This window comes from Branchiostoma belcheri, unplaced genomic scaffold, assembly GCF_001625305.1.
Source record: "Branchiostoma belcheri isolate BF01 breed outbred unplaced genomic scaffold, Haploidv18h27 scaffold14, whole genome shotgun sequence".
NCBI classification, from domain to species: Eukaryota; Metazoa; Chordata; class Leptocardii; order Amphioxiformes; family Branchiostomatidae; genus Branchiostoma; species Branchiostoma belcheri.
The window spans coordinates 1,447,119-1,473,958 of record NW_017802824.1 but is presented as its reverse complement, the minus strand read 5'-3'; the positions used below and the strand labels follow the sequence as shown (position 1 = coordinate 1,473,958).

Genomic DNA, 26,840 nt, shown 5'->3' with positions numbered 1-26,840 from the left:
TCCCTAACCAAAGCTAGGTACTCATTTCCATTAGGAGTCGAGTGAGGAAATAGGTGTAAAGTGCCTTTCCCAAGGACACAACAATAGAGCCTACTAAGGACTCGAACCCAGAACCTTCAGATTCTGAGTCAACAACCCTAACCACAAAACCACCTTGCCACCTAAAGACTTCTGGTGTTACTACTTTGAGATACCCACTTAGACATAGACTTAAACCCTCGCGTGCCTAATGTCACATCGGGCAACAAGTTATCTCCACTCACGATCAGGGAGGGTTTCTGCTTTCTTCAGGTTAATCCTTGATGAAGCCTTTTGGATAGAGAACAGTAGGAAGAAAGATAAAGTACCAGTGCTGCAAGTAGATTAGCACAAGATGAAAAAAATGTTTGCAGATTGTTGTGTGTTCTGTTAAAAGTTTGTTAGCCTGATAACTTATTGTATTTTCTGATATCATGCGAAGTTTTCACTGATGTTTTGGTTTGTTTCTGTACAGTGATCTAGAGACGAAGGATCTGCAGCTGTCTATGGAGCAGTGTGCGCAGCGGAGCACGTTCGGTATCGGCTCCATCCAGGACAAGGCGAGAAGCGGCAAGTCCAGAGCCGTCAAGTCGTCCAAGTCGTCCCGCCTGTCCAGGATGTCCCCGTACCCCCAGGTCTCCGCACAGCCCGACTTCTACTCGGGCATGGAGAGCTCCATGGTCGCCCAGCAGCTCTCACCTTGTGAGGTTCCGCCACCGGTCCACGCGTACACAGCTGCTATGGCCTATCCAGCGCACGAGGGTCTAGATAGATGCGGTACGATGTACCACACAGGGTACAGTAGTCACCCTTACGACAGCTCCTGTGTGTACCCCTTTGCTGGGATGGACACGTGCGGACATTACATGGAGGAGAGATCGCACTCCAGTTCTCAAAGGACATATCATTTTGACGAAGAGCGGTACTATGCCACGCAGGAGTCAGCAACGGGACTGTGGCCGGCACACAGACACGTCACTGTGCGGCAGGAGGAGGCCATGATGCCCGGGAAATTTCACATGGGGCACCCGGACGATAGAAGCTACTTCACGGGGCACTGTCGGGCGTCTTGCTGCGAACCCAAACGGTCGACTGACCAATACAGTACTACAGACCGACGACCAAGCTCTCGCCACTCGGACTGGTCGGACCACAGTCGGCCTCAGGCGGCGTCGGACGCGCGACTGACGCACGGCAGAGGCACGACACCGGGGATCGTGTTCGTCGGACGGGGACGCGACCATCCCCGAAGACTCACGCCAGCAGGGCGTGGGGAGAGATTACCACGGGTCCAGTAAGATCGACTCCCTCATCCGCGCGACGCAGCAGCTCATCAACGAAGAGGAGCAGGTCAAGAAGACGCAAGAAGAGGCCCAGTCCAAGTCAAAAAACGCCGGAACGAAGGACCGCCACGCGGCGGCGGTCGCCTCTGGTAAGTCCCCGAACTGCGACGCGCAGTCACCGGTCACCAGGCTAGCGAGTCAGCCCGACAGCAGACACGGGTCCCCCTACCCCTTAGACTGTACATCAAGAGGGCAGACCGAACTCAACGGCTCGCCAAACTGTAACGGAGACGACCGGTTCTCCAAGAGCTGCAGGTCATCAGAGAAAGATTCTAGCGGCTACTCCACCTCCCTCCACCACCTCAGTAACATGGTGGAGACCCGGGGACGCGGCATGAGGCTAGGGTCGGCCGACACTCCCACCAACGGGCTACATCAGTTCCACAGAACGCGCCTTCAAGGATCAGCTGAACTCGATAGAGAGAGACATGAGGGCCGTACAAGGCAAGCTACAGTACGTACATCCCGGACACAGACCGGGGGGCGTACACGTCAGACTACCGCTACAGTTACGTCCACAGCCCCGAGGCGCGCTACTACCCACCCAGCATCCACGGAAGCATACACGACGGACAGTCCGAAAAGACGAAAAACGCTTGCTCTTACTCGAGTAGTTACAACGACTTGCTCGCAAATGGCTATGTATACTGATGCGGTGCAGTGTTTGTGTGTTGACACCACTTTCAAGAAACTTGCGAAATTGTTCTCCGACATGTTTGAAAAGGTTGTAGAAAGAAAATGTGTAAAACATCTGCACTGTGAGTCCAATGGTAGGTCATTCTAAAAACGGCAGGCTGCTACCCTGGTAGTAAAAAATCCGTGTAAATTTTAAACTGGCGGTCGTTGACAGCAGTAGTCAATCCATGGCTGTTAAAGTTTGGGATAGAATTACATGATTAGTTCGGGAGCCGAATTCCTGTATCCACACACACCTCAAACACCGGCGAACTTGTGACATGGCCGACCAGTGACCCAGTCCCAGACAAGACGCTTCGGTCAAAAGGAAATTCTTCACATTTTCGCATCCCATTGAGTGCGCTCAGGTACACCTAGCCTGGGGGGAACGTATGTACTTTGGTCTAATGCCCATTAATTAACACAATAAAAGTACTGAGCGTCACAGAAAGAGCTCTGATTGACGTGTTGTAGATCCTGAGTTGATGAGGGGGATAGGTAGTGTATAAATCAGCGTATAAAGTAAGGGAAGATTGATGAGAGGATGGCGGTGCGCCAAGCTGTCTTGGCCGGCCTTACCGTCTGAGTCGGCCCGGTTGTTTGTCTGTCAGTGCCCTGACCCGTGTGTGCGGGGTTCAGCGACAGGTTGGCCCGGTACCCTGTAGAAGACGTTACCCCCAGGATGACCTCCTAGCTTCCTCACAGTCAACCCTGTTTATTTGCTTGTCCGAGAAACCTTCTTGCCACTCAAGAATTCTTCAGTGAAGTCTCATTCAGACAGTAATTGATAGCGTACCAGAAGGGAAGCAATTTTCAGACGAGAAAAAAATCTTTCTTTTTCTTCAGATCTGAATCAGTTGAAAAGCAAAATATTGCTACCAGTGCAAATGCTACTTTGTTGCCAAAGATGTTTTTTTGCTTCTTTTCGGGAAGTTTTTCTTTGTTTTTATTATTTTCTTTGCATATGATATATGCAATGGAATATGGATGTATACAATTTGTATCTCGTATCAACGTACATGTGCAATTGCTGTTTGATACATCATATTTACATGTACAGTCTATACTCGTGTGTTGGTATTCAAAAGAGGAAGGGCTTGCCCGGATCTGTACATTGAAACTGATATATAATGTCTGTTTATTGTCATGATACTGTACGATAATTCTAGTATTTAGTTACAATGTTGTGATGTAGACACGTATATGTACGAAAGGACCACATGACCGTAGTTGTCATCGTGTTTGTAATAGTCAAGATTTGTATATAGGAGGACAGACAGTTGGAAAATAATTATGTACATATTTCAAAGAGGTTTTTGAAATCTTTATTTCGTAGGCATGGCATTAGCGGCTGAGTGTACATGGGGTCGTTTCTGATTCTGAGTGCAGGGCTCGAAATACTGGAAAACTCGTATGCAGGTTAGTGCAGGTAAAATTGGAGCTGTGCAGGTATTTCTGATGTCTACCTGCACCTAACCTGCACTGGTCCATGTACTGGGTATATGCAGGTTAGTGCAGGTAAAATTGGGGCTGTGCAGGTTTTTCTGATGTCTACCTGCACCTAACCTGCACTGGTCCATGTACTGGGTATATGCAGATTAGTGCAGGTTATATATTTATATACATGTACAGTAGATGTATGAGGATTTTTATTGAGGATTTTTATTATTATTTGCTACATTGAGTGTTACCACCTATGACGTTGGCAATAGTTTCTGAGCAGTTTTTAGTATGATCCATACTTCTCGTAGTCTGATTGGTGCAGGTAGAGTTATGTATGGTGCAGGTATATAATTTTCAAGTTACCTGCACCAGTGCAGGTATGCAGAAAAGAGTATTTCGAGCCCTGAACGGTTTGGATACATGGAAGCGTGCAAATCCCAGCGAGTAATAGGAGATCAATCCAGTAGAAACGTGCAGATAATTGTAGCGGCGTGCGGCGATGATATCGCGGCGGGACGTGGGGCTCCATGAGCGCGGCAGATTACCGGTGGCTCTCCGTTATTACCGCTTCTTCGACGATTGTGCCTTAGGTCATGAATCATACCGCATAGCATGCATATACAGCCAAACCCACTAGCCTCTGACCGAGATATTCCGACGCTATACCGACATCATACCGACACTATGCCGACATCATACCGACATTTTGTACAGACGTTGTTTTTTCGTCCAGTAATCAGACTACATGTATAGATACGGATACTACTATTGAGTACGTCACAAAGTGCATAGTGCGGTCGTCATTGTTACATAACTATTCAACCAAATGCGATGCATATCATTAGCGGTTTGGTACGGTTATAGTGATCTGTTTTAGTAGTGGTAAAATTCCTTAGTTTCTGATCTCCCAAGTCAGCAAAGGAGTACGTTCTTCACAAATGAATATTCTCTAGGAAAAGAAGCCACAATGTGAAAGTTTGAAGACTATAGTGTGCTCCCAGTATATGGTTCTCGAGACTTCGTGCATAGTAAAATCTTGTTGCTAACGTTACAATAGAAACCCAATTTGTGAGACGTTTCATAGAAAATGATTTAGATCAGGAAATGTAACTTTCAGTCTCAACCCAAGTTTGTAAAGAACAACAAAATTACAGTACGCAAGTTTTTTCTACATACATTGATTCCAGTTCAATATGCATATGATGTATATGCATATGATGTATCATATTGGAGGCTGGTGGATATATGAAAATCCCCACAAAAGTCCTAATGTTAACCCCAAAATCCAAATCCAAGTCCATCCATTCAAAATCTTTTCGAAGTAGAAAATCTATTTTTGTTAGTGTCATTGGCTTTTATTCCGGCTCAGTGATTGGTCAATTCAAAAGAACCGTTAGAAGTGGGACAACCGTAACATATTCCGTTCCAAATCTGTTACCGTTATGTTTTTAAAGGTTTCAAACTTTATCGTTATAATTATGATTTTTTAATGTATTCGGAGAGTCTACCATGACATCATGTACATATATACACTATGAGAGTCTATATGACTAGTTTGGTGAATATTATAATAATAATAGATATGAAGATAATTGATATCTTGTACATGTGATTGTGTCTTCCCTTGATTCAAACTGGCTATACCAAAATGTAATCTTTTATCATGAGGAAACATGGATGTTGTATTTATATGGCTGTGGACTATTGTTGCTTGTGTTTTGGAGAAAAATGAATAAATAAATGTTTCATTTAGATGATGTGGCTGGTTTTCAATTGATATGAAACGGTCTGTTAGCTTGAAGTAACTATCGTGCATGTTGAAAGACACATACCCAGAGGTATAGTGTCTAGGGCGAAATGGTTGTACAAATGGTTTTGTTTCAGCGAACATCACATTTAAAAGGAGTGAAATGCATCATTGCATAAAAAAAAATCTTGCCTTGTCTTGTCCCCTCTTTTCATATTTATCTGCCATCCACGTTCCGGCATAGCAAAAGACATCTTTGCCCATTTTCGGCATGTTGACCACATTCAGAGGGCAACATATTTTTTTTCTCTCACCAAATCAGGCGAAAATTACTTGATGTGGCCTAACTACAAAGAAGCTTAAACTTCGAATAGGCTGCATCAACTTAAGATGGAGGCCGCTATTTCATGTAGGTCGATACATATGTGTATACGTATACGAACCACAGTAAATACCACATCAGACATCTTTGGAAATGTTTTATAAGAAGATAATGCAAGCGATCGTAATTCCTCAAAGGAAAGTCTAAATTACTAAATCAGAAGTGAGATACTTGTCTGTAACGGACGGTTTCAGTGCTACCACAACGCAGTTGGTATCTTGGCAGAGGAAAGTAAAAACAAGGTATAAACGTCTATAAAAACAGTTCAAAAGCCTATTAAAAAATTTCACTTCGCCATACGCAATGGCATTGGTACGTAATGCATTCTGCAACTGGTACATATGCGTGTGACTACTTAGCTTGAGCAACGAAGGTACTCTTAATTTTGGTAAGACAGTTAGCTAATCTATTCTAATTTCGTTACAGCTAGCTAAGATAAAATATGTATATATACATTTGTAAAACACAAATATCACAGACAGTATTCCTGGGAAAGTATTTAAACCCCAATAAAGTCAGACATCCCTAAGCTAGTTTAAGAGGCACTTCGTAAAATCTTTACAATGTAGCAAGCTCCACCCATCTCTGAACCAGCTTACTGTACACAGCTCCTAATCTCCAAGCAGATCTTTTGGTGGCTGCAAGGCAGTAAGGCACCCATTCCACTTAGTGGCGCTCTCACGGCGCTCTCTCTGCGACCTGAAATTGGCCAGAGCGCGGAGAGAGCGCCGAACGTCACGAAAAACGTGCTCAAGAGGAATATCTACGGAGACCTCTCTGCGCTCAAAAACTCAAATGCCAGCAACGTTATTTGGGCGATCAACTAATTCATAGCTCACTCAACGAATTACGGAGATACAGAACGAAATTTTGTACATTTTCTCTCTTTCAACGTCATTCTTGTACATCCTGCATCATATTTAGATTATTAAATCAAGGGTGCAAGGCCCACATTTCACTAGGATGCTCTCATCGCGCTCTCTCTGTGACATGACATTGGTCGGAGCGCATTAAATATACACTGGGATAGTGTGGTTTCAACTCAGTATGTAGATAAGTGACTAGAATATTGACTTTGAAAACTGAGGTTTCCAAGCCATAAAAACTGCATTGGATGCCTTTAGTCCTCTGCTTGCAGAGTACACATCTCCCAAGTTATGCTGTGTACTGGTTTGCTGGACCGGTTCCGGACTTCCGGACACTTTGTTTAGAAATGTGTAGGTTCAAGTCCAAAAAATAAAAGTCAAGAACCGATTCCGGACTTACAAAAAAAACATGTCACATACCCCTTTTCTTTCCAAACCATCTAAAACCTTCTATAGATTGCAAAATCTCAGTGCTGCAAAATGAAGAAAATATTGCCATGATCGGGCATCGTCAAGTACCGGCCTCCATGTTATGTGGCCAGAGTTTTGCCCAAACAACATTGTAAGTTTACCAACATGCAATTTTGTATATGCCATGGGTTTAGCTCCGGACTTACGAGTCCGGAACTGAACCTAAACATCTGGACTTGAATCCGGACCCTAAATGTGGGTTTAGGTACATAGCAGGGCACTACTCCCAAGTTCTTCCCTGTCAACCCAGAGCTGGTTAAACCATCACCTGACACATTTGCTGTGTCAACAGTATTCACACCCGTAACATACGCCATTTGGTGAGGAGATCATCTCAGTAAAATGGAGCACGTAAAAACCACGTCCACCGTAAAGGCCGGTATGTCATCCCCACCTCTGACCTTCATTACCCACTCGAACGACCCGGGAAATTGACACTATATTCTCGGGAAGCCCGAGGTGTGCTGTGTGTGTAAAATGTGAACCTAGTCATGAGGCCATGTTGATTTGATTATATGGATGACATCAGCGCGCGCATGAATTTTCGTCCGTTTCCAAAAAAAGAAAAAAAGTTTTCGACCATACTGTAAATCATACAAAGCAACTGCAAAATTAGCAAATATATGCCGCAAATTGCACAAAAATATTGGAGAACGAGACTAATGTCTTAGTATGATAAAATCGATTCCAAAGGAAAATAAGAAAATGTGAAGAAATGAAAATGAAGATTCTATTATTCGCCATACTCTTGTGTTTAGTCATTTGTTCAACCTTCATGACGACGTAGATTTCATAATGAAGGCAACTTTTTTTTGGCCAAACTTTTTTTATAAGCACGCTCGCATCAGTTTTCTGGTTCCCAGAGGATGTCATCCATATCATCAAATGGCCTAATTTAGGTTCAAGATATTACAGGCATCCAATGCAATTTCAGGGTGGCAAAACGAAAAGATTCTGTATGACCTGAAATCTGTCTGATATTGACATTTACTGTCATTTCTTGTCATCATTCCATAATTTTGAGTAATTTGAATACGTCGCACTGTTGTATGTAAATTGCTGTTTTATCAGTTAGACCGTGTTGATTTGATTATATGAATGACATCCTCTGGGAACCCCAAAACTGATGCGAGCGCGCGAATAAAAAAAAAGGTTTGCAAAAAAAAAGTTGCTTTCATGAAATCTACGTTGTTATGAAGGTCGAACAAATGACACAGGGTATGGTATGGCGAATAATCTACTCTTTAAATTCATTTCTTTGCATTTTAGTTTTTTGTTTGATTTTGGCATTCTACGACGTTGTAATCGTTTTCAAATTTTTTTTTTCAACTTACGGTATATATTTGCTCATTTTGCAACTGTTTTGTACAATTTACAGTGTGGTTGGAAACTTTTTTTTTGTGGAAACGGCCGAAAATTCATGCGCGCGCGGATGTCATCCATATAATCAAATCAACATGGCCTTACATGCATGTGTATAGAAAAGTTGTTAACAGTTTTGGTATGGGGAAAACCTGGGAAAACCGTGAAAAAAGTTATCAGTTTAGTCTTCATTGGCAATAATCTTAATTAGAATCGCGAAATAAAAACATTAACATGCATATATTTGATGGACAGGCAGCCACTCTTTCATTGGTCGAAACGCTAATTACCATTCTCTCATTGGTTTAACTGCTAATTGTGATGGACAGTCAGGATCGGTCTATTCCTAGGTCCCATGGGACAATGTTGCGTCACTGACAGAAAAACGCAGAAAAACACGTACCTGTCATGCCAAAGGCAAGGCCAGTCCATACAGCCTGGATTATTAAATTATCGTTCTGACCAATCAGAATCGACAGCACAGGTATGATGTAAAGGTAAAGATCTTATCTGAGACCTAACTAATCTATTCACCTTGATAGTCCATGGCAAAGTTGTCATTGTGATCTTGACTTCAGAAATGTTCCTGTTGGTTGTCACTGAAGCATTTTTTTCAACACAGGAAAAGTTTTGATAAGGCATTTTTAAGTCTTATTAAAACTTTTCCTGTGTGACTTAAAACTTATTGAAAAGTTAAAACTTATCTCATTTAAAAACTTATTTCATGCTTTGTCTATTTAGTTTTATTTCACCAATTCACATACAAAATAAATAATTACTAAGCACTTCAAAGCGTTATATTTTGACAAGGTGCCAAGTACATTCTATAGAAAGTAAGTTTTCTATGTAAGGCATTGGTTTTTCACCATTTTTCACCAGTATACACAGGAACCAACTTAGAGTAACTGTAACACACTGTCAAGACTTGATTGTTGTATGACGGTGTGACTTTTTAAGCCTTAATTAGACAGGTTTTAATCATGATTATCACCATGTTAGTTCAACATCTTACAATTCACTGGCCTGGTGTCATAATAGTTGGCACAAGCTGGCAGATTTTTCAGGTTTACAAATGTAAATGGGGCTGTAACTAAACATGTATGTGACATACATGTATACCCATGATTGCTGACCATAACCACTCCAGGGGATATAACCTCACTTCAGGTTTGTCTTGTTATGAAGAAAAACATATTGTTTTTGCTCAGTTTCTTCCTCTTCTTCTTCTCCAAACAGTGACCTCTGACCTGACCAATGACATGATTTGTTGACGTCTGTCACCATGGTGACTGGTGTTAAGGTTACATAATGTTGCAATGTCATGGTCTGCTCTGCTCCTGTCACCATATACTAGTAGTACATGTATGTGAATGTGTTTGAGTAAGAATTAACAGAGCGGACCATGTCTGAAGGTACATGTAAACATCATGCATTTGCTTTGCAAATGTTACTTATCTAGTTTAGTACGTTGAGTATCATGTGCTTTTCTTGCAAGAAATCACCTATTAGTACAGTCCATGACCATTGATGTAAGTATCATGAAAGGTCATGATGACCCCACTAGTAGTCATAGTTGTAGAAGACCATACAAAAGTCCCTGTACTCTTTGTTGAGTCAATAAAGAATCCGTATTGTCAGCACCAAAACACAATGAATTGGAGTTGGTTCTGTCGCAGTCTGTTTGAAAATTCCACCGCATCAAAATTGTATAACGACCTACGAGCAATTTCTCATGTTGGAAATTACAGTTTAAACTTGCTTTGTAATGACTTCTACCAACACAGATGAACTTTCAAGAGAAAAATGTTTGTTGCTAGGAAAGTGATCTCGATCCAGTTTTACCTCACTGAAGAGCTAATCTCCCACTGGTCGTAATAGAGAAGACACTGATGCCATGTACAGTACATACAGGTTCATTGTACTGGGGAAATAGCTAGTGTGTCAGCCTTTTTAGCTTTTGTCCACTCCCCATGATCCGCTACTGGCAACAACAGCTGGGATTCGAACTCCCAACCTCTCAGTCCAGAGGCAGGGTTGCTAATCACTGGACTATGCACAAACACTAAGGCCACACTGATTTGATTCTATGGATTACATTCCCACGTGCATTGATTTTCGCCTGTTCTCCCCCCAAAAAAATTACCTCTGACGAGGCTCTGGCCTGGGTGCCATCCCCCGTAGTCCATGGTAGCCAGTGACAATAGGGAGCCAGCAGTAACTACGGAGGACGGCACCCAGGCTGCCAAAGCTCCATGGAACTCAGTTCAGTGCAGACTCATAAATGCTGCAAAAGGCCGGCATGTGCCGGCTTGTCGTAAAAGTCGCTGTGTACTACCGCAAATTCACAATACCAGCTTCGCATTCCTGTGGTTTGGCAGCATTTTTTTTGCTGACCTGATTTTTTTTATTCGCCTGCACGCACTAGTTTGGGGGTCTTCAGAGGATGTCATCCATAGAATTACGTCAATGTGGCCTAAGACTTGATGGTGATGAGGTTCCTGAGCATGTCAAAGGTGTTCCCGTCTGGCTGGACGCTGACAATCTCGCCTCCGTTCTTCACCACGGACAGGAAGCCAGAGTCGTCCAGACCCAGGATAGTCGCCTCTGGGCCCTCCTCACTGCTCAGGTGTACCTTCTGTTCACTGCAACAATTAACAGGAAAAGAGAGAAACTTTAAGCTGCATAATTATAGAGTAGTATTGTACAAATGCTCTGAGGCCTTCACATGGAGTCTGGTGTTTACTTTTAAGCCGTACGAGATGTAAATTTCTAGTATCAAAGGTAAGGAGAGATACGATAACAGGTGAGGTAAAGAAAGTGATCTCGTACCAGTTTAGCTTATTGAAGAGCTACATGTAAGACAGACGCTATGTATTTACAGGTTCATTGTACCGGGGAAACTCCCCTAGCTCTTTGCAACAAGCACAATGAACAGCTGCCTTACATGTGAAGCCACCTGTTGTAGTATCTCTGTAAGAACAGCTGCCTTACCTGTGAAGCCACCTGTTGTAGTATCTCTGTAAGAACAGCTGCCTTACATGTGAAGCCACCTGTTGTAGTATCTCTGTAAGAACAGCTGCCTTACCTGTGAAGCCACCTGTTGTAGTATCTCTGTAAGAACAGCTGCCTTACCTGTGAAGCCACCTGTTGTAGTACCTCTGTAAGAACAGCTGTCTTCCCTGTGAAGCCACCTGTTGTAGTACCTCTGTAAGAACAGCTTTCTTCCCTGTGAAGCCACCTGTTGTAGTACCTCTGCAAGAACAGCTGCCTTACCTGTGAAGCCACCTGTTGTAGTACCTCTGTAAGAACAGCTGTCTTACATGTGAAGCCACCTGTTATAGTATCTCTGTAAGAACAGCTGTCTTACATGTACCTGAGAAGCCACCTGTTATAGTACCTCTGTAAGAACAGCTGCCTTACATGTGAAGCCACCTGTTATAGTACCTCTGTAAGAACAGCTGCCTTACCTGTGAAGCCACCTGCTGTAGTACCTCTGTAGGAACAGCTGCCTTACATGTACCTGTGAAGCCACCTGTTGTAGTACAATGTATCTCTGTAAGAACAGCTGCCTTACATGTGAAGCCACCTGTTATAGTATCTCTGTCAGAACTGTCTTCCATGTGAAGCCACCTGTTATAGTATCTCTGAAGCCACCTGTTGTAGTATCTCAAGAACAGCTGTCTTACCTGTGAAGCCACCTGCTGTAATATCTCTGTAAGAATGAATCACTGCCATTCTCCTGGAACTCTTGTATGATCTCCTCCGTGATTGTTACTGCGTGTGCGATGAGCTCCTCAGTAGTAAACTCTGGTAGGCTTGTGTTGTGGAGTTTGTTGTGTTGTTTCACCAGGTCATTGATACAGATGGTGGGGTTGCTGTTACTCACATTGAAGCCACATCCTGGAAAAATATAAAAAAATCATTACTAATTTGGAGGTATAAAAAATTAATAATCAATAATTGTTAATCTTTTGGTAAGTGTTTCTTATTCTCAACTTTTTCCCTTGACAGGCTGTCAAAATGGTTCCTAAAAACAGTTCTTGTCAATGACACCCAAAGTGATTTCAGGGATTTCAATAAAACTTGATTTTCAAAGTCAATTAACTGGTCATGTTTAGATGTATTGAGTTGAATCCTATCCCATATAGCATACTCACATTAATTTTTTTCAATTTGTTAGGAAAAAATGCAGCGTCACTGACTGAAAACAGTTACTTGTTTTGAAACTGTTTCTAAACTTCTTTGAAACTGTTTCTAAAGACTGGTTCTAGCAATTTATTGGTGGTACCAAAAATAAAGGGCTTCTTCTGGAGCTATTTCAAACACTTCAAGTATGAAATGGTGACGAAAATGTGCTAAGAAATGGTGGTGAATGTCAGTATCAGACAGATTTCCTCATTCAGAATATTATTTTTTACTGTAATCCTTAAAGACCAAATGACATTTTATTTTTGCTTTTCTGTGCTTGTTCCTGAGCTGACATCACTGGATGACATCAGCTCAGGAAAAAATACAGATATGCAAAAATAAAATGTAGAGATGGAAATCGCCCGCCAGTACTGGCATGTGCTGACTTTTCCAAGGTAGGGCATTAGAATTTCGAATGTAACAGGAGAACCGTGCATATCTATTGTAAATGTGTCTGTTAGCCAGGTAATACTAGTTATGTCAATTACAATCAGCTTAAGTTATATTTTGGTGTCATGAGCACTTTAAACAAACTGCATGCCTTTAAAAATACACAGCCTGAGAAAGTCCAAAGTTTGGGCTTCACAAACCACCTGTTACTAGTACATGTATCTACCATCCGTCGACGTCAGACTGGTAACCAGACACCAGACATACTTAACAATGGTGCTGCACAATTTATTTTGTCTGCCAAGCCTGGGATGGAGCTGCCAGATGTTAGCTTGTGATGAAAGCTTCTACACTCAGGGCTCAAAATACATTTTTCTGCATAAGTGCAGATAACAGTTGAACACTGGTGCAGGTAATTTTCAACGTTACCTACACCAGACAAATTTTACCTGCACCACTCAGGATTTAGGAACCATGGATCATACTAAAACTGTTCGGAAACCATTGCCATTAGTTCTTTTATTAAAAAAATATACTTCATAGGTGGTAACTAAAGAGTCAATGCAGTAAATGAAAATCCACATACACCCAGTACACGTTATTATAAACCCAGTACTTGGACTAGTGCAGGTTAGGTGCAGGTAGACATCAGAAATACCTGCACAGCTCCAATTTTCCCTGTACTAACTTGCATATACCCAGTACATGGACCAGTGCAGGTTAGGTGCAGGTAGACATCAGAAATACCTGCACAGCTCCAATTTTCCCTGCACTAACCTGCATATACCCAGTACATGGACCAGTGCAGGTTAGGTGCAGGTAGACATCAGAAATACCTGCACAGCTCCAATTTTACCTACGCTAACCTGCATATACCCAGTACATGGACCAGTGCAGGTTAGGTGCAGGTAGACATCAGAAATACCTGCACAGCTCCAATTTTACCTGTACTAACTTTCATACACGCATGTAGGGCGTATTTCCAGCCCTGTTACTATACTGTCATGTCAAAGATGGATATATATTTACCCTGGATGGGTTAACCAGGGGGATATGGGAAGGCTTTATGTGACATGAAGGATGACAGTGACAAGACAAATAATCAGAGAGCAGGAACTAGAGCTGTGGAAGTGACTGTTGGAAACTATTTTGAGCTGTTAATTACAGTAAGGTAACAATAGTAAACATGGCGTTCTGAAATAGAATACTTGTTTTTGTAGTGATGGGGTGATCTGATGTTTTAGAGTACTCTCGATCTCTGACCAGAGGTTTAGGCTATACCTTTGTCAGAAGGTTATAATATGTGTTTAGGTACAACATATATGGATGTTGCTGATATTGTAATCAGTTATAACTTGGGATGTGGTGCATGTATCTTTATGATATTTGGTAGGTAGGATGAGGTTGGGAAAAGGAAGGTCAAGGTCAATTTTGGGTACTCTAGCGGTTTTGTAAGGTACTGCAGCAAGGTACATGGGCATGATATCTCTGGTGATGGTGCTGTAGACATGCTATGGTCTTGATTTATTATTATAATAAATTTATTAACTCTTTCCCAAATGCTGAGTGCTAAGCAGAGAAGGCTGTATGTACCATTTTTAAAGTCCTTGGTATGACTCGGCCGGGGTTCGAACTCACAACCTACCAAATGCAAATTGCACATACCAGGGTAATATAATCTACACTAAAATTTTCTATAAGGTAACAATCTATGTATTTCAGATATTATGGTAACTACAAAGAACGTACGTTTGCATAAAGAGATGACAAAATGACAATTGTAAAAATGTGGTGGTAACTAAAGGTCTTTGAACTTCGTACCATAAAAAATGTATCTACATCCTTGGAGTTGGAGAACAGAGGGTCCGTTTGTTGAAAAGGTCTACTTTAATTACATTCCAAGATGACAGGATGTGCAGAGGAAGAGGATACTAAAACACCACCTGTCATCTTTTATGCTTATGTTTAAAACAGAGACATGTTTTAATGTTATTAATAAGCCATAGACGTCAGTGGAAAGAGTCATAGAGAGTTCACGAGTTCCTAAAGTGCCTCGGACTGTTTACTCTAAACAACGTCTCAGACAACATTTCCCCTTCGGCTGTGGTTAACTCTGAAGGCTGTTTAGGAAGATCTAATTATCTTTTGTTTACTTGACATTTTGAAAGGGAATACTGTAACAGAGAAAGATAGAGAGATAACAAGCAAAGTGTAGTGTACTTGTAGTATTATCAGGCATCTGCATCTGTATCTGTATAGCCGGTATAACCGCCCTTCGGCATAACACACCAGCTTTGCAGGCATGCGGCGGCAGCTAGCTATATTACACCGAGCGACTTGTTACACCTAACCCTTGAACATCTAACTCTAGACATTGTTTAAAGCTATCTAATGACAATGCCCCTACTGTACTTGGTGATAGCGAGTTCCACTCTGTGATAGTCCTAGGAAAGAATGAATTCTTGAACACCTCGATCCTTGGTTGATAACTCTGGTACAACAGGAAGAAAGTTGGGTCACAGGCAGAACTAAGTGAAACGTTAAGGAGCAAAAGAGGTGGAAAAAACTGGTTGTCAGATCATCTGTGGTGCCCCAAAAGTCGAATACTGTAATTCACTTTATGTTTGCGATAACAAAAGTTTGCAGTCTGAGAAAAATGGAGGTGTTCATGGAACTATGGTGTAGGCAGTTGCAGAAAAAGAAAGTCAGCATATAAACGTTAAGGCCACACCAATTTAATTTCTTGGTTAACGGATTTGCCGCTTCATTTTTTCTGATTTGCAAGAAAAATAAAAATTCAGAATCAACTGCAAAATGCTCATATTTTGCCCTGAACAGTTGAAAACTGTCCTTTTCTTACTACTTGTTACAGTCATTCCATCTTTCAATGCAATGGTATCATTAAAAGTTCAAAATTCATTGTTTGAACCAGCCTGGTGTGTTGACTTCATGGCTCCTATCATACCATTATATGGGTCATAATAGGATGCCTAGGCCTGTTTTATTTTTATTTTATTTATTTATTTTTTTTCGCCCGCCCATCCATTATTCTTCTAGAAAAATCCGTTAACCAAGAAATCAAACTGGTGTGGCCTAATGATACAAAATGTAAGTTTGTGGTACAGAAGTGACCACGAAAACTGCAAACATAAAAGTACCAGAAAAAAAGAGGACTTACAGTAATTAAGACTAAGAGATAGATGAGATGATTATAACAATGGCACTATTCATAGAGCCCACCCACTCACCTTTGGAGTACCCTACAGTAACTGTTGTACTACACTGTAGATACAAATGTATACTGTGGCCATAACAGCTCCCATATTGGTATATAAACTATAGGTTGTAAAGAAAATTGCCCGTGGCAGGTAACTAGTGCAGTATTTGTTTATGTAAGGATCATTGCTAGGTCAGTATACACATGTATGTTAGGGTAGTGACATTGCGATCTGACAGAATTGCCGATTCTACTGGACCAGTAGAGATCCCATAGAGATCCCGATGGTAGAGATTCTCTAGAGATCCAGATCGATCGGAGTCACTTTCAACATTGTAGATCACAATCAGAATGCTAGGAATGTGTAAAGGTGGTTTTCTGACTTATAAATTCAGAGTATCAAGTCAGTCCATTGATCTATAATGACATAAATCAAAATTGAAAGGTTCTGACTGTCTTTTGGTAAATACTAATAAAATATCTTAAAATTTACAAACTCCAAGTAGGGTCTGTCCCTGAAAAATAACTAATTGTCCCAGAATGGAGTTTCTACCCTGACACACGTATGGAAGCACTATAAATTTTGCAAAAGAGGCAAAAACCGGAGACTGTATTTTGATATATTTGGTAATATTTTTTCATGTTTGATGTACATGTAGTTTTGGACAGCTAGTTTAAAAATAACAGTTCTATGTTTTTTGGACAGTTTAAAAGTAACAGTTCTGCATACTTTTGCACAGTTCATGTCCTGTGTATTTTGGGACAGTTTGGAAAAAGCAGTTTATGTGCTAAAACTGAGTGTTCAAGAAGGGACAATGTTTGACAAAGAATAACAGTGACAACATGCCATGATGAGGCACTACAACACTATCACATAAAAGCAACAATGCTAAATTGGTCATTACAAGGATTGTCAAATCCTTCAACAGAGTCTCATAATAAGTGTCACTAGGACAAAGGTGTAAGGTATCCTGTATCTTGACACCTAAGACATACACATGCTCCAAGATGTTCACATTCTTGTGCTGACAGGCCATCAACAGATAACTCATCATAGGAACTCCCAAGGAATTTCCCTGACAAGGTGTTAAGATGGTAAACAAGATAGTATCCATTCAGATAAGACAAGCTGCTCCGATGTAATACTTAGAAGGCCTGTCATGTCAGGGAGAGGACAAAATCACTAGAAGGTGAAGATAAGGTTGGGTTGAGCTGATAAGGGGCCATGTGTTATAGAGGGTGTGTGGAAGAGTAGATGGATGGGTAAAAGGAGGGGGGCTGAGATAAAATGGTCAATGAATCAATTAATCAATCAATATATCAATCAATCAATCTGTACTATTGTGTAGCAATGCAAAAGATACACAAATGTACAAATGTATGGCTGAGTTCTAAATACCACCAGCATATGCAGGTTAGTGCAGGTACAATGTATTTCTGATGTCTACATGTACATTATATGATTGTACCTGCACCTAACCTGTACTGGTCCATGCACTAGGTTATATACATGTAACGTTACATGTATATGCATGTAGGTGTGTGTGAATTTTTATTTAATGCATTGACTGTTACCACCTATGAAGTTTAATGTATAAAAAAAATAATGGCAATGGTTTCGGAACATATTTTAGTACATGTATGATCCATATTTCTTAAATTCTGAGTGATACAAGTAAACTTTGTCTAGTGCAGGTATACAGAAAAACATGAATTCAAGCCCTGTATGAAAACAACAAGAAGCTATAGGCAAATTTAATGATTCACATTTACTTCTTATTTCTTTAAATTTTTTTCACTTATGATATGCCAAATAAAAAATACCTTTGAAATCTACAGAATCTTTAAAATCTATAACTGTCATTAATAATACCAATATAGCAAATTTTTTTCCCTGTAACTTTAGACAACACAACATAATACAACAAGAAGAAATGAAAAGTTGACAATGTCCTCACCAATAAAAGCACTACAGTTGTTCCCCACTATGCTGGAGTTGACAATGACTCCTCCCAGCTTCATACTGTCTCCATAGTAGATGTCATTGGGCCACTTCAGCCGCAGGTCAATGTCCTGTAGGTCAAATATTTAGTCAGGAGAAAAATTAAACTCTTACCGGTAATAAGCAAAATGAACAACTGTTGTCTACTTGTGTTAAACATTTAAACTGCATTATTAGTTAGGCCATGTTGATTTGATTATAATTATGGATGACATCCTCTGGGAATCCCAAAACTGATGCGAGCATGTGAATAAAAGAAAAAGTTTTGCAAAAAAAAGTTTTTTTCATTATGAAATCTATGTGGTCATAAAGGTTGAACAAATGACTAAACACACAGAGTTTGGTGTGGCAAATAATAATAGACTCTTCATTTCTTCACATTTTTTTCTTTTCCTGAATTGATTTCGGCATTCTATACATTAGTATCGTTTTTATATAATACTTTTTTTGCAACATATGACATGTACATGTATTTGCTCATTTTGTACGATTTACAGTGTGCGCACGCGAATGTCATCCATATAATCAAATCAACATGGTCTTATAATGATCAAGAAAGTCAAGGGCAAACTAAGTTCATTTAAGCAAAAGAAATATTCTTCTACTACAAACTCTACTACGATATGAATACAAATGTATACAAAATAATTTTAAATTTTTTTAGTATGATCCATACTTCTGAAATTCTGAGTGGTGCAGGTAAAATTTTTCTGGTGCAGCTAATTTTCAATGTTACCTGCACCAGTGCACGTATGCAAAAAAAAAGTATTTCCAGCCAATTTCAAGAATGTATACTATAGCCTGACCGTATCCATAATACTATATCAGGGTGCGCCTAACTCATGAGTTCCACAGAGTACTACTGTGTGATTCAGGTCAGTCTCCCATTATTTCCTGATGGCAAACCAATAGCTTCAGCTGGAAGGGTTTGGGGAAACTTGCCGGTGAACCGGGAAGGCCTTGAAAAGTGCTCTGCGGGTAGCGGCATCTTTCAACCTGGTCCCTGATAGAAAAGCCACATTAAAACCACATCAACCCAGAGCCTTCCTGCTAGTAACAGCCATGTGGACAAATAAACCAGTGGTAATTTCTCCCTAAGAACATTCGGCTAGGGTTCCTAACCTTTCTGGCAAAACATACCCTGACATTTAGGATCTCTAAGTCTAGTCAACGGCATGTTCAGCACATGTATAAGACTGGAAAGTGATCTTGATCCAGTTTTAACTCACTGAAGAGCTAATCTTCCACTGGTCGTGACCGAGAAGACAGACGCTATGTACATTGTACATTATTTACAGGTTCATTGTACCAGGGAAATTCCTCTAGCTCTTTTCAACAAGCACAACTAACAGTGGACCACAGCTTGAAGGCATTCAATGCAGTTTTTTTAGTTTTTTCTTTAGTTTTTTTCAAGCCAAATATTCTAGTCACTTATCTACATACTGAGTTGAAACCACACTATCCAAATGTATATTGACCCACATGGAGCAACAATACCCAAAATTCTGACAGAAAATGGTTGAAATGGAAGGGCCCTGGGTTGATTTTTAGGGTACCATCCATAAAACAAAGGACTCATCTTGTGGCTTGTTTCTGCAGTTTTAAAAGCCCAAAGTATGAACTACTGATTGAAATGTACTAATGTGAAGCAGTATTCGTCAATATCGCAAAGATTGCCTTATTCAGAATATTTCCAGTTTTGCTGCTCTGAAATCGCATTGGATGCTTTTAGCATCTCGTCCAAAGGACTGCGACACTTTACAGTACGAACAACCTATCATTAGCTACTGCGTAGTCTACTTGACGAGCATGCACGAAAACTACAGCTAAAATTCTCTGACAGAACATATGACTGTAACACGACACCTGAATGTTCCTATAGCCTGCTGTGATGTTTCACCAGAGATATGTTTGTTTGTGTAGAATTCAGAGGTACTCATCCCTAAACTAAGAAACACTGAAAGGTACAAGGTACCAACATCTGGAAGGTCTAAATACCTCATCCAGTCAGCACAAAGGACTCTTTTTCCCCATTGCAGTTACTGGTTAAAACATGTACCTTGAAGTTAGTAGCTTCAAAAGTCACATGTTTTACATGTAGTATGTGTAGTATCTTTGTGTATCTTGGTTTTCTTGTAGTTTTTATCCAGGAGGACCTGAAAATATTTGTCACAGTAGCTGAGATGTAACAGGGCTCGAAATTAATGGTGTCTCAATGACCAGTGACCACTAAAATTTAGGCCAGGACAACTAAAAAAAGACACTTTGGGACAATTTTTGAGACAATAGAAAAATTATCAACATCAGAATGACTTCAAATAAGTTATACAATACTTTCCAAAAAAAAGGTACAGTTCATCCTCACTTTGGGACAATTGAAATTTCTTTTCGGTACAGTGCTGGGACAATAGGAAGAATTTCGAGGCCTGTGTAATAAAGTATTTGCCTGGCTAAACTATGAACTGAAACTGAATCCACCTGTCCTATAATCACTGGGAAATTCAGTATCAGATGGAAAAGTGGGGGGTAAGTTGGGTCTTAACATACACATTTGTAGAGGGAACGTAAGAATCTTGGTCAAGGTTTTCATCACTAAATCACATATCTGAAGTGTGGGGGTGATAGTACCCCTCCACAAGGCCAGCAGTGGTGTGGATTGATGGCACTACTGAAACAAACTGTCAAAAAAGCAGCATGGCCTGATGGGAAAACCAAACACCCTCCCTTGTAAGGCCACAGCAAGTAACTTTTATGGATGACATCAGTGCACGCATCAATTTTCACCTGACTTTGGGGGAAAAAAAAGAAATTTTGTTGCCTTCTAACAGTGGTCAACATGCTGAAAATGGGCAAAGATGTCCGTTGCCATGCCGGAACGTGGATGGCAGATAACTATGAGAGAGGAGAGCAAGAAAGGGCTCTGATTTAATGTTTTGTTTCTCACTTTGATGCAGTGATATGTGATGGTGGCTGTGTATATGTGATGTTCCCACTGAATCAAAACCATTTGTACAATGATTGAGTCAAAATTTCAAAATGTAGGAACCTTGCTTTTTTTTCGCCCTCTCGCATTAGATTTGGAGTCTGCGGAGGATGTCATCCATAAAACTTACTTGCTGTGGCCTAATCTTCCAACCCAAGGCCTGGCAAAGGTTTAAAGGTCAAGGACCCTCCAACAGACAGAGCCTACATGATTGGAAAACCAAACACGGTGACCTCTCGACTGAACTCAGTCTGGAAGAGGTTAGGAGGTTAACTTTAACTCAGAAAAACACCACTGTCACCTTCTAAATCCTACCTTGTCATCTTATTAATAGAAACCGGTGCATGGTTACAAGGTGTGAACTATTAATTTGTAATCAGAAGAGTTCTTGTGGGAACGTGGGACAATATACATTGTAAGTTCTCTCCTAAAGGGAAACTTGAATCTTGGGTCGTTTGGTTTTATGGGGGACGGTTAGGTAGAACAAATATTGTTGCGAGGAAGTTGCTGGAAGTCATTTATTTTGGGCTGTCCATGAAGTTAGAATTTATGTTCTGTCTTGAGCAGTGCATCTGGAAATATAAGGGTTGGTGATGTTTCAATGCTGAACTTTTTTTGTAGACCCTGGACTTTTTTCCTTTCATTCTAACCAATTTCCTTAATTCTAGTTGCATTCTAGCATGTATAGCAGCGACCATTTTCTTATCTTAAATCCAAACCTCTACTAGTGACCACCCCTGCATAATTGCAAGGACAATCGGCTGGCCATTCATGGCAACTTTTTGGTGGTCTGTTAGATCATTTTTCCCATTGACACAAGCATTAAGAATCCTGTTTATAGTGACCACCTGTCTACCTGTGATGAGACAAACTCAACATGTTGACTTGTTCATAGTCTTGTACATTTATCCATGTGTTTGTCCGTATGTTGGTTTTAGACCTTTATTAGGCCTAGGAAAAAAGTGTTCCCTGTTTCATGTCCTGAAAAAAATAGGGTTGGTAGTTTTTGAAGACTTTGACTCCAACTTATAGAATTAAAGCTTGCATGAAGACACTTTCAATATTTTCAGTGTCAACGTTGGAAAACATTTGTGCAACATTTTATCAGACAGGTGTCAGAACATGGAGCTAAAAAAGGTTGATCAGCTCGAAAAATTTATGTCCCTTGCAGGGGTCTACACAAAAAAAGGCTAGGGTTGGCAGTTTTTGGTAGGTCTGTTGGGAAACAGGAAACACAACATTTTTTCCATAGGCCTTATGAAAGTCACTGTACTTTTGTTGTGTCAATTTTGATTTTAATTAAACTTAAAAGTATCTATAATCATTATGTAAAATGGGAGCCATTTGGAAGGCTGTATACATGTACATGTACATGCACATGTAGATGTACAGCATGTTCTACTGACCTGATAGCCAGGTAGTGTCCTGACACTGTCCACCACAGCCAGGGACATGATGTGCTGTATGAAGGGCAGTCTGTGTCCCAGTTCTGACTGGAGAGGGATCCGTACATGTAGGGTGAACATGGCACAACCCAGCGGACTCAGCCATACATTTCCACCTCGACCTGGGGAGGGGGGGCAGAAACTTATTAGGCATTATTACAGTCTTACAAGTAGCCTGGATGCCAGACCCACTGCACACTGGGCCCAACGTTATCCAGTGTGCGGGGGTCTGGTTTGATGAGATAGCTGGGTATCTTTGTGCCTCATGTACTATGGGTCTGGCTTCCAGGCTAACAAGCAAGCAGAATTTTTTTTCTAACATCAAAATCAAGCTGAAACAGACCAAATTTCCGTACGTGTGTTCATCCCAAAATTATACAACTAATTGCTGTTTCAGATAATTTGACATAGCTATTTTCAGTAAAGACGTGTCTTATTTAAAAGATTAAGATATTTTTTAACAATACTGTGAACCAACCTTGGCCACTGGTCTGCCTGTGAGCAATTGCTATCAACCCTGTGTCCTCTGGAACACAACTGGACAATCTACCATGGAAAACATCATATGGTGTATGTACAAATGTATCACAATCATTATAAAAATAAATCAGCAATTACAAGAACACAGCATTTATACATTTACAACTTTCAAGGAATTTTTTTCAACCATTGGCAAACAAATGGATTACACAGAAAATAATTGTTTTGCCATTTGTACATCACTCACACTCACTCACTCACTCACTCACTCACTCACTCATCACTCACTCACTCACATGTAAAAAACAAAAAAGTTGAAACATACACTATAGTTACAGTAGTCATCGCAAACTTTAAAAGATAAGAAAAACCTTGAACATCTAGATGCAAGGACCTTAAATTATTAACCCCCTTGCTAGATGTTAATGAAAAACTCAAAGAAAGTATTTTTTCATCGTTCCTTCTTTGACTGAGTAAATAGTTTGATTATCAGGACTTAATTACCTATCCAGTACTGTCATTGTGGTTGGTATGACCTCTGTGTAGAGGACGACCTTTCCCAGAGTTCCAGTCTGCAGGTTCTCCTGGTACACCTGCCAGTTGAAACTCTCAGCAGCGCCCCCTACCAAGACTGGCAGCTCCTCTGGCGTTGCAGCATTGGCCTCTGTGTCCCCATCCACAAACAACAGGCTCACTTTGCCTCCTCTTAGGGCATTATTCTCATCAAGATGGGAGGAGATGGCTTGAACAACAGTGTCTTGTAAGGCCTGGGACAAAAAAACAACAGAGGTAAACTAGAAAGGTAATATTTGCAAAGCATAATGTTCATCTTTGCATATAGTCCGCTCTGTTAATTCTTACTCAAACACATTCATATTATTATATATTGTCAGACAGGAATCTAAATCCCTCCTGCTATAAAATTGCAACATGATGTAACCCAACTTACCATGGTAACAGACAGTCTGGTTCAGGTCATTGACCTTTTTGGTTTGGAGAAGAAGTCTTAGAAGAAGACGAAACGTAGCAAAAACAATATGTTTTCCTTTGGTAAACATAATTATGAGATGAAAAATTATAACATGTTCAAATTTTTATTGTTCAAAACACCAGTCAAACTCCAGAGTTTGGCAAGTCTGTTCTATGTTGTGCTGTTAGAAAAGTTCATCTTCCTACATGTATCAAGGGATGTATACATGTAAGTATAACCTTCTTCCTAAGTTCCTATACATGTACATTGATGAAATTGATGAAAGAAATCCATTGCAGTTTTGTTAGCAATTGGTACTAATATGTTGATGAAGGGGCATGTACATACATATGACTATTGTGCACTACATGACATGTACATGTGCATATCTACATCATAACATGTACAATGTACATATATATTGTGTAACATACAATTCTCTTGTTCCTTTACAAAAAATACACGAACTATTTCTTCATATGAATCAACCAAGCAGAAATGTGCATATACAATGTACATTATACAGTTACTCCTGAATCATATTGATTTTGCTGAGGAGGTTGAATAAGAAACCTTCATGATCTTACAAATCAGATCTAAATCAGTGCAAATACAAAAACTGGTGATTTACTAAGACTCAGTCTGCATTTGTCTATTGTAGAGACAAATTGTGTAGCAGAGAGAAGAGTTACTAGTACTTACATCTTCTGTCACTAGTAGCTGTGCGGGGGTGAGGGCTGTCTGGGTACCCTGGGAACAAGTCATGCCCAGGGTAGTCAGCAGGTCCTGTAACACCTGGTACCTCTGTGGGTTGGACTTCTTCAGCTGGGTGAACATCTCTGTACCTTTTACATCATCTTCTGTAGGACTCATCTCTAAATGTACCTGGGCGTAGTAGGTAAAGGTTTAAAGCTGTATTATGTACATGTGTAATATTATGGACAATACAAAAAGTTTTCTGGTCATTTTTTTCAAAAGTAAGTTGAATCAACCCTACTTCATTGCAAGTAACTGTCACACAGGGAGTGATTGTGCCAAAATATGATGCCTTTCAAGTGTGTTTAATAGCTAAAAACATAAAAATTAGGCAAGCACATTTTAACACTACAGGTACAACTTACAGTAAGAGGGTCAATGTATTACATGTTAGTAAACACATTATTGTATCTATTACATATAATATCTTATCTGTGTTGCTGTGTCGAATTAAAAATCAGGTGACATTTTTAAACACTTGGCTGACACGGCTGAGTAGCTAAGTTTGACAAACACTAGCCAACTTTGCGCCAACCTACATGTACATTGTACTCCTAATAATGATTCGGCTAGTGTTCAGGAAGCCAAATTCATGAATGTGTGACAGGGGCTTTTAGTAAATGTCTACTACGTGTGTTGTACCTGTGACAGAATAGCCCTTCCACCCTTGTACCCAGCATAGGCGTGTAAAATCACCGGCTGGTTCCCACTCTTCATGGTCCCAATGACCTTGAACGCCGTGCTGCCCTGGTGGGCCTTCAGCCGCGGCGTGTAGCACCGTCCCGTCACGTACACCTTCAGTTCCGTGGCCGCGCCCTCCAGCGGCCGGTACACCATGCTGTGTACGCCGACTTCCCCTGATAAGAACGGTAGCGGCTGAACGTCCAGTCCCATATTAAAATGCGAGCAGAAGCTGAGAAGCCTTCCCCCATCCTCGACAAACTTCTCAAACTTCTGGTTCACCGAATCCTCAAACTGTTCCTGTGTTGCTGCTACAAGTAGGATGGTGTTTTCAGCCCATGGATGGCTTAGAACCTGGTCATGTTTTAACCTGTAGATAATGTAATGATCAGGTCCAAGGCACTGCTGCAAAAACTCCCTCACTTGCTCAAACTTGTTGCGCTCAGTTTGGCTGTCCTTGCTCCCCGTGTAGACCAAAATATTCGGAGGCTTGGCCTGAAGTTTCGTCAACATTTCCGGGGAGTCCCGCTCGTCAAATTCTGCGCTCATGGTGTCCTGTAGACTCCCGTCGTCCACTTGTCCTGAGTTTTGTACACTTCGGACTTTGGGTGTATCCCCGCACGATAATTGACCCTCAACCTCTGTGCTTTCTTCCCGCAACTGTTGGCGATTCGGCAGATCTAAACGTAAACCTCCTAACTCCTTATTGTTGTCCCCACTGTTATTTTGTCCCGGTGACTTGAGTTTCCGCGAATACAGAGACAAGAGATCCTGTGAGTTTCCAGAGGTGTCCACGGCTGTAGGAACAAAGGAGAGAACATACCTGTGGTCACCTTTGTACCTGTGATGATTAGAGTTTGTACTATGTGCACACAACGGCAATGACAATAGAACAAACACGCTCTTCAGTTCAGTTACTGTAGGCATGCAATAAAATGGGTGTGGCTATTTGTACACGGTAGATAAATGGTCTATAATGATGACTAATGGGGCATGTCCCCATTCAGGACATCACAAAGCATCTTTTTGATGTGATGTCTTTGGATAGCAAAACATGATACAAGTATTATTATGCTGGGTCCAAATGGTCCATAATATGCAAATGCAGCCAACAATATTTTTCTAGGAAGTTTTGTTTCCTGTTTCCCAACTGACCCCAGAAAAACCTGCCGACCCTAGAATTTTTTTGAGGGGTGGACCCCTGCAAGGGACATAAAAATTAATATTTTGAGCTGATCAACCTTTTCTAGCTCCATGATCTGATACCTGAGTGATGAAATGTTGTACAATTGGTTTTCTAACATTGACATTGAAAATAAAAGTGTCCTCTTTGCAAGTTTTACTTTGTTAAACTGTACTGTATAAGTTGGACCCCCTATATACATAGATATCACTGAAGTGACAAAAAGAAACAAACAAAA

At 40.7% G+C, this 26,840-nt stretch overlaps 2 protein-coding genes across 2 annotated transcripts in view; one reads left to right on the top strand and one right to left on the bottom strand.

Moving 5' to 3' along the window:
* LOC109464723 (single-minded homolog 1-like) overlaps window positions 1-3,434 on the top strand; it is a 46,873-nt gene extending 43,439 nt beyond the window's left edge. The window contains exon 10 of the mRNA XM_019761791.1: window positions 494-3,434. Within this exon, the coding sequence (XP_019617350.1) occupies window positions 494-1,316 (823 nt within the window). The 3' untranslated portion in view covers window positions 1,317-3,434. The remainder of the gene's footprint in view (window positions 1-493) is intronic.
* Window positions 3,435-10,699: 7,265 nt separating this feature from the next.
* The window catches only part of LOC109464518 (biotin--protein ligase-like), a 28,792-nt gene continuing 12,651 nt past the window's right edge, over window positions 10,700-26,840 (bottom strand). The window contains exons 4-11 of the mRNA XM_019761525.1: window positions 25,381-26,216; window positions 24,685-24,867; window positions 23,517-23,779; window positions 23,011-23,078; window positions 22,494-22,654; window positions 18,061-18,175; window positions 11,994-12,207; window positions 10,700-10,949 (exon numbers count right to left, since the gene is read on the bottom strand). Of these exons, the coding sequence (XP_019617084.1) occupies window positions 10,781-10,949; window positions 11,994-12,207; window positions 18,061-18,175; window positions 22,494-22,654; window positions 23,011-23,078; window positions 23,517-23,779; window positions 24,685-24,867; window positions 25,381-26,216 (2,009 nt within the window). The 3' untranslated portion in view covers window positions 10,700-10,780. The remainder of the gene's footprint in view (window positions 10,950-11,993; window positions 12,208-18,060; window positions 18,176-22,493; window positions 22,655-23,010; window positions 23,079-23,516; window positions 23,780-24,684; window positions 24,868-25,380; window positions 26,217-26,840) is intronic.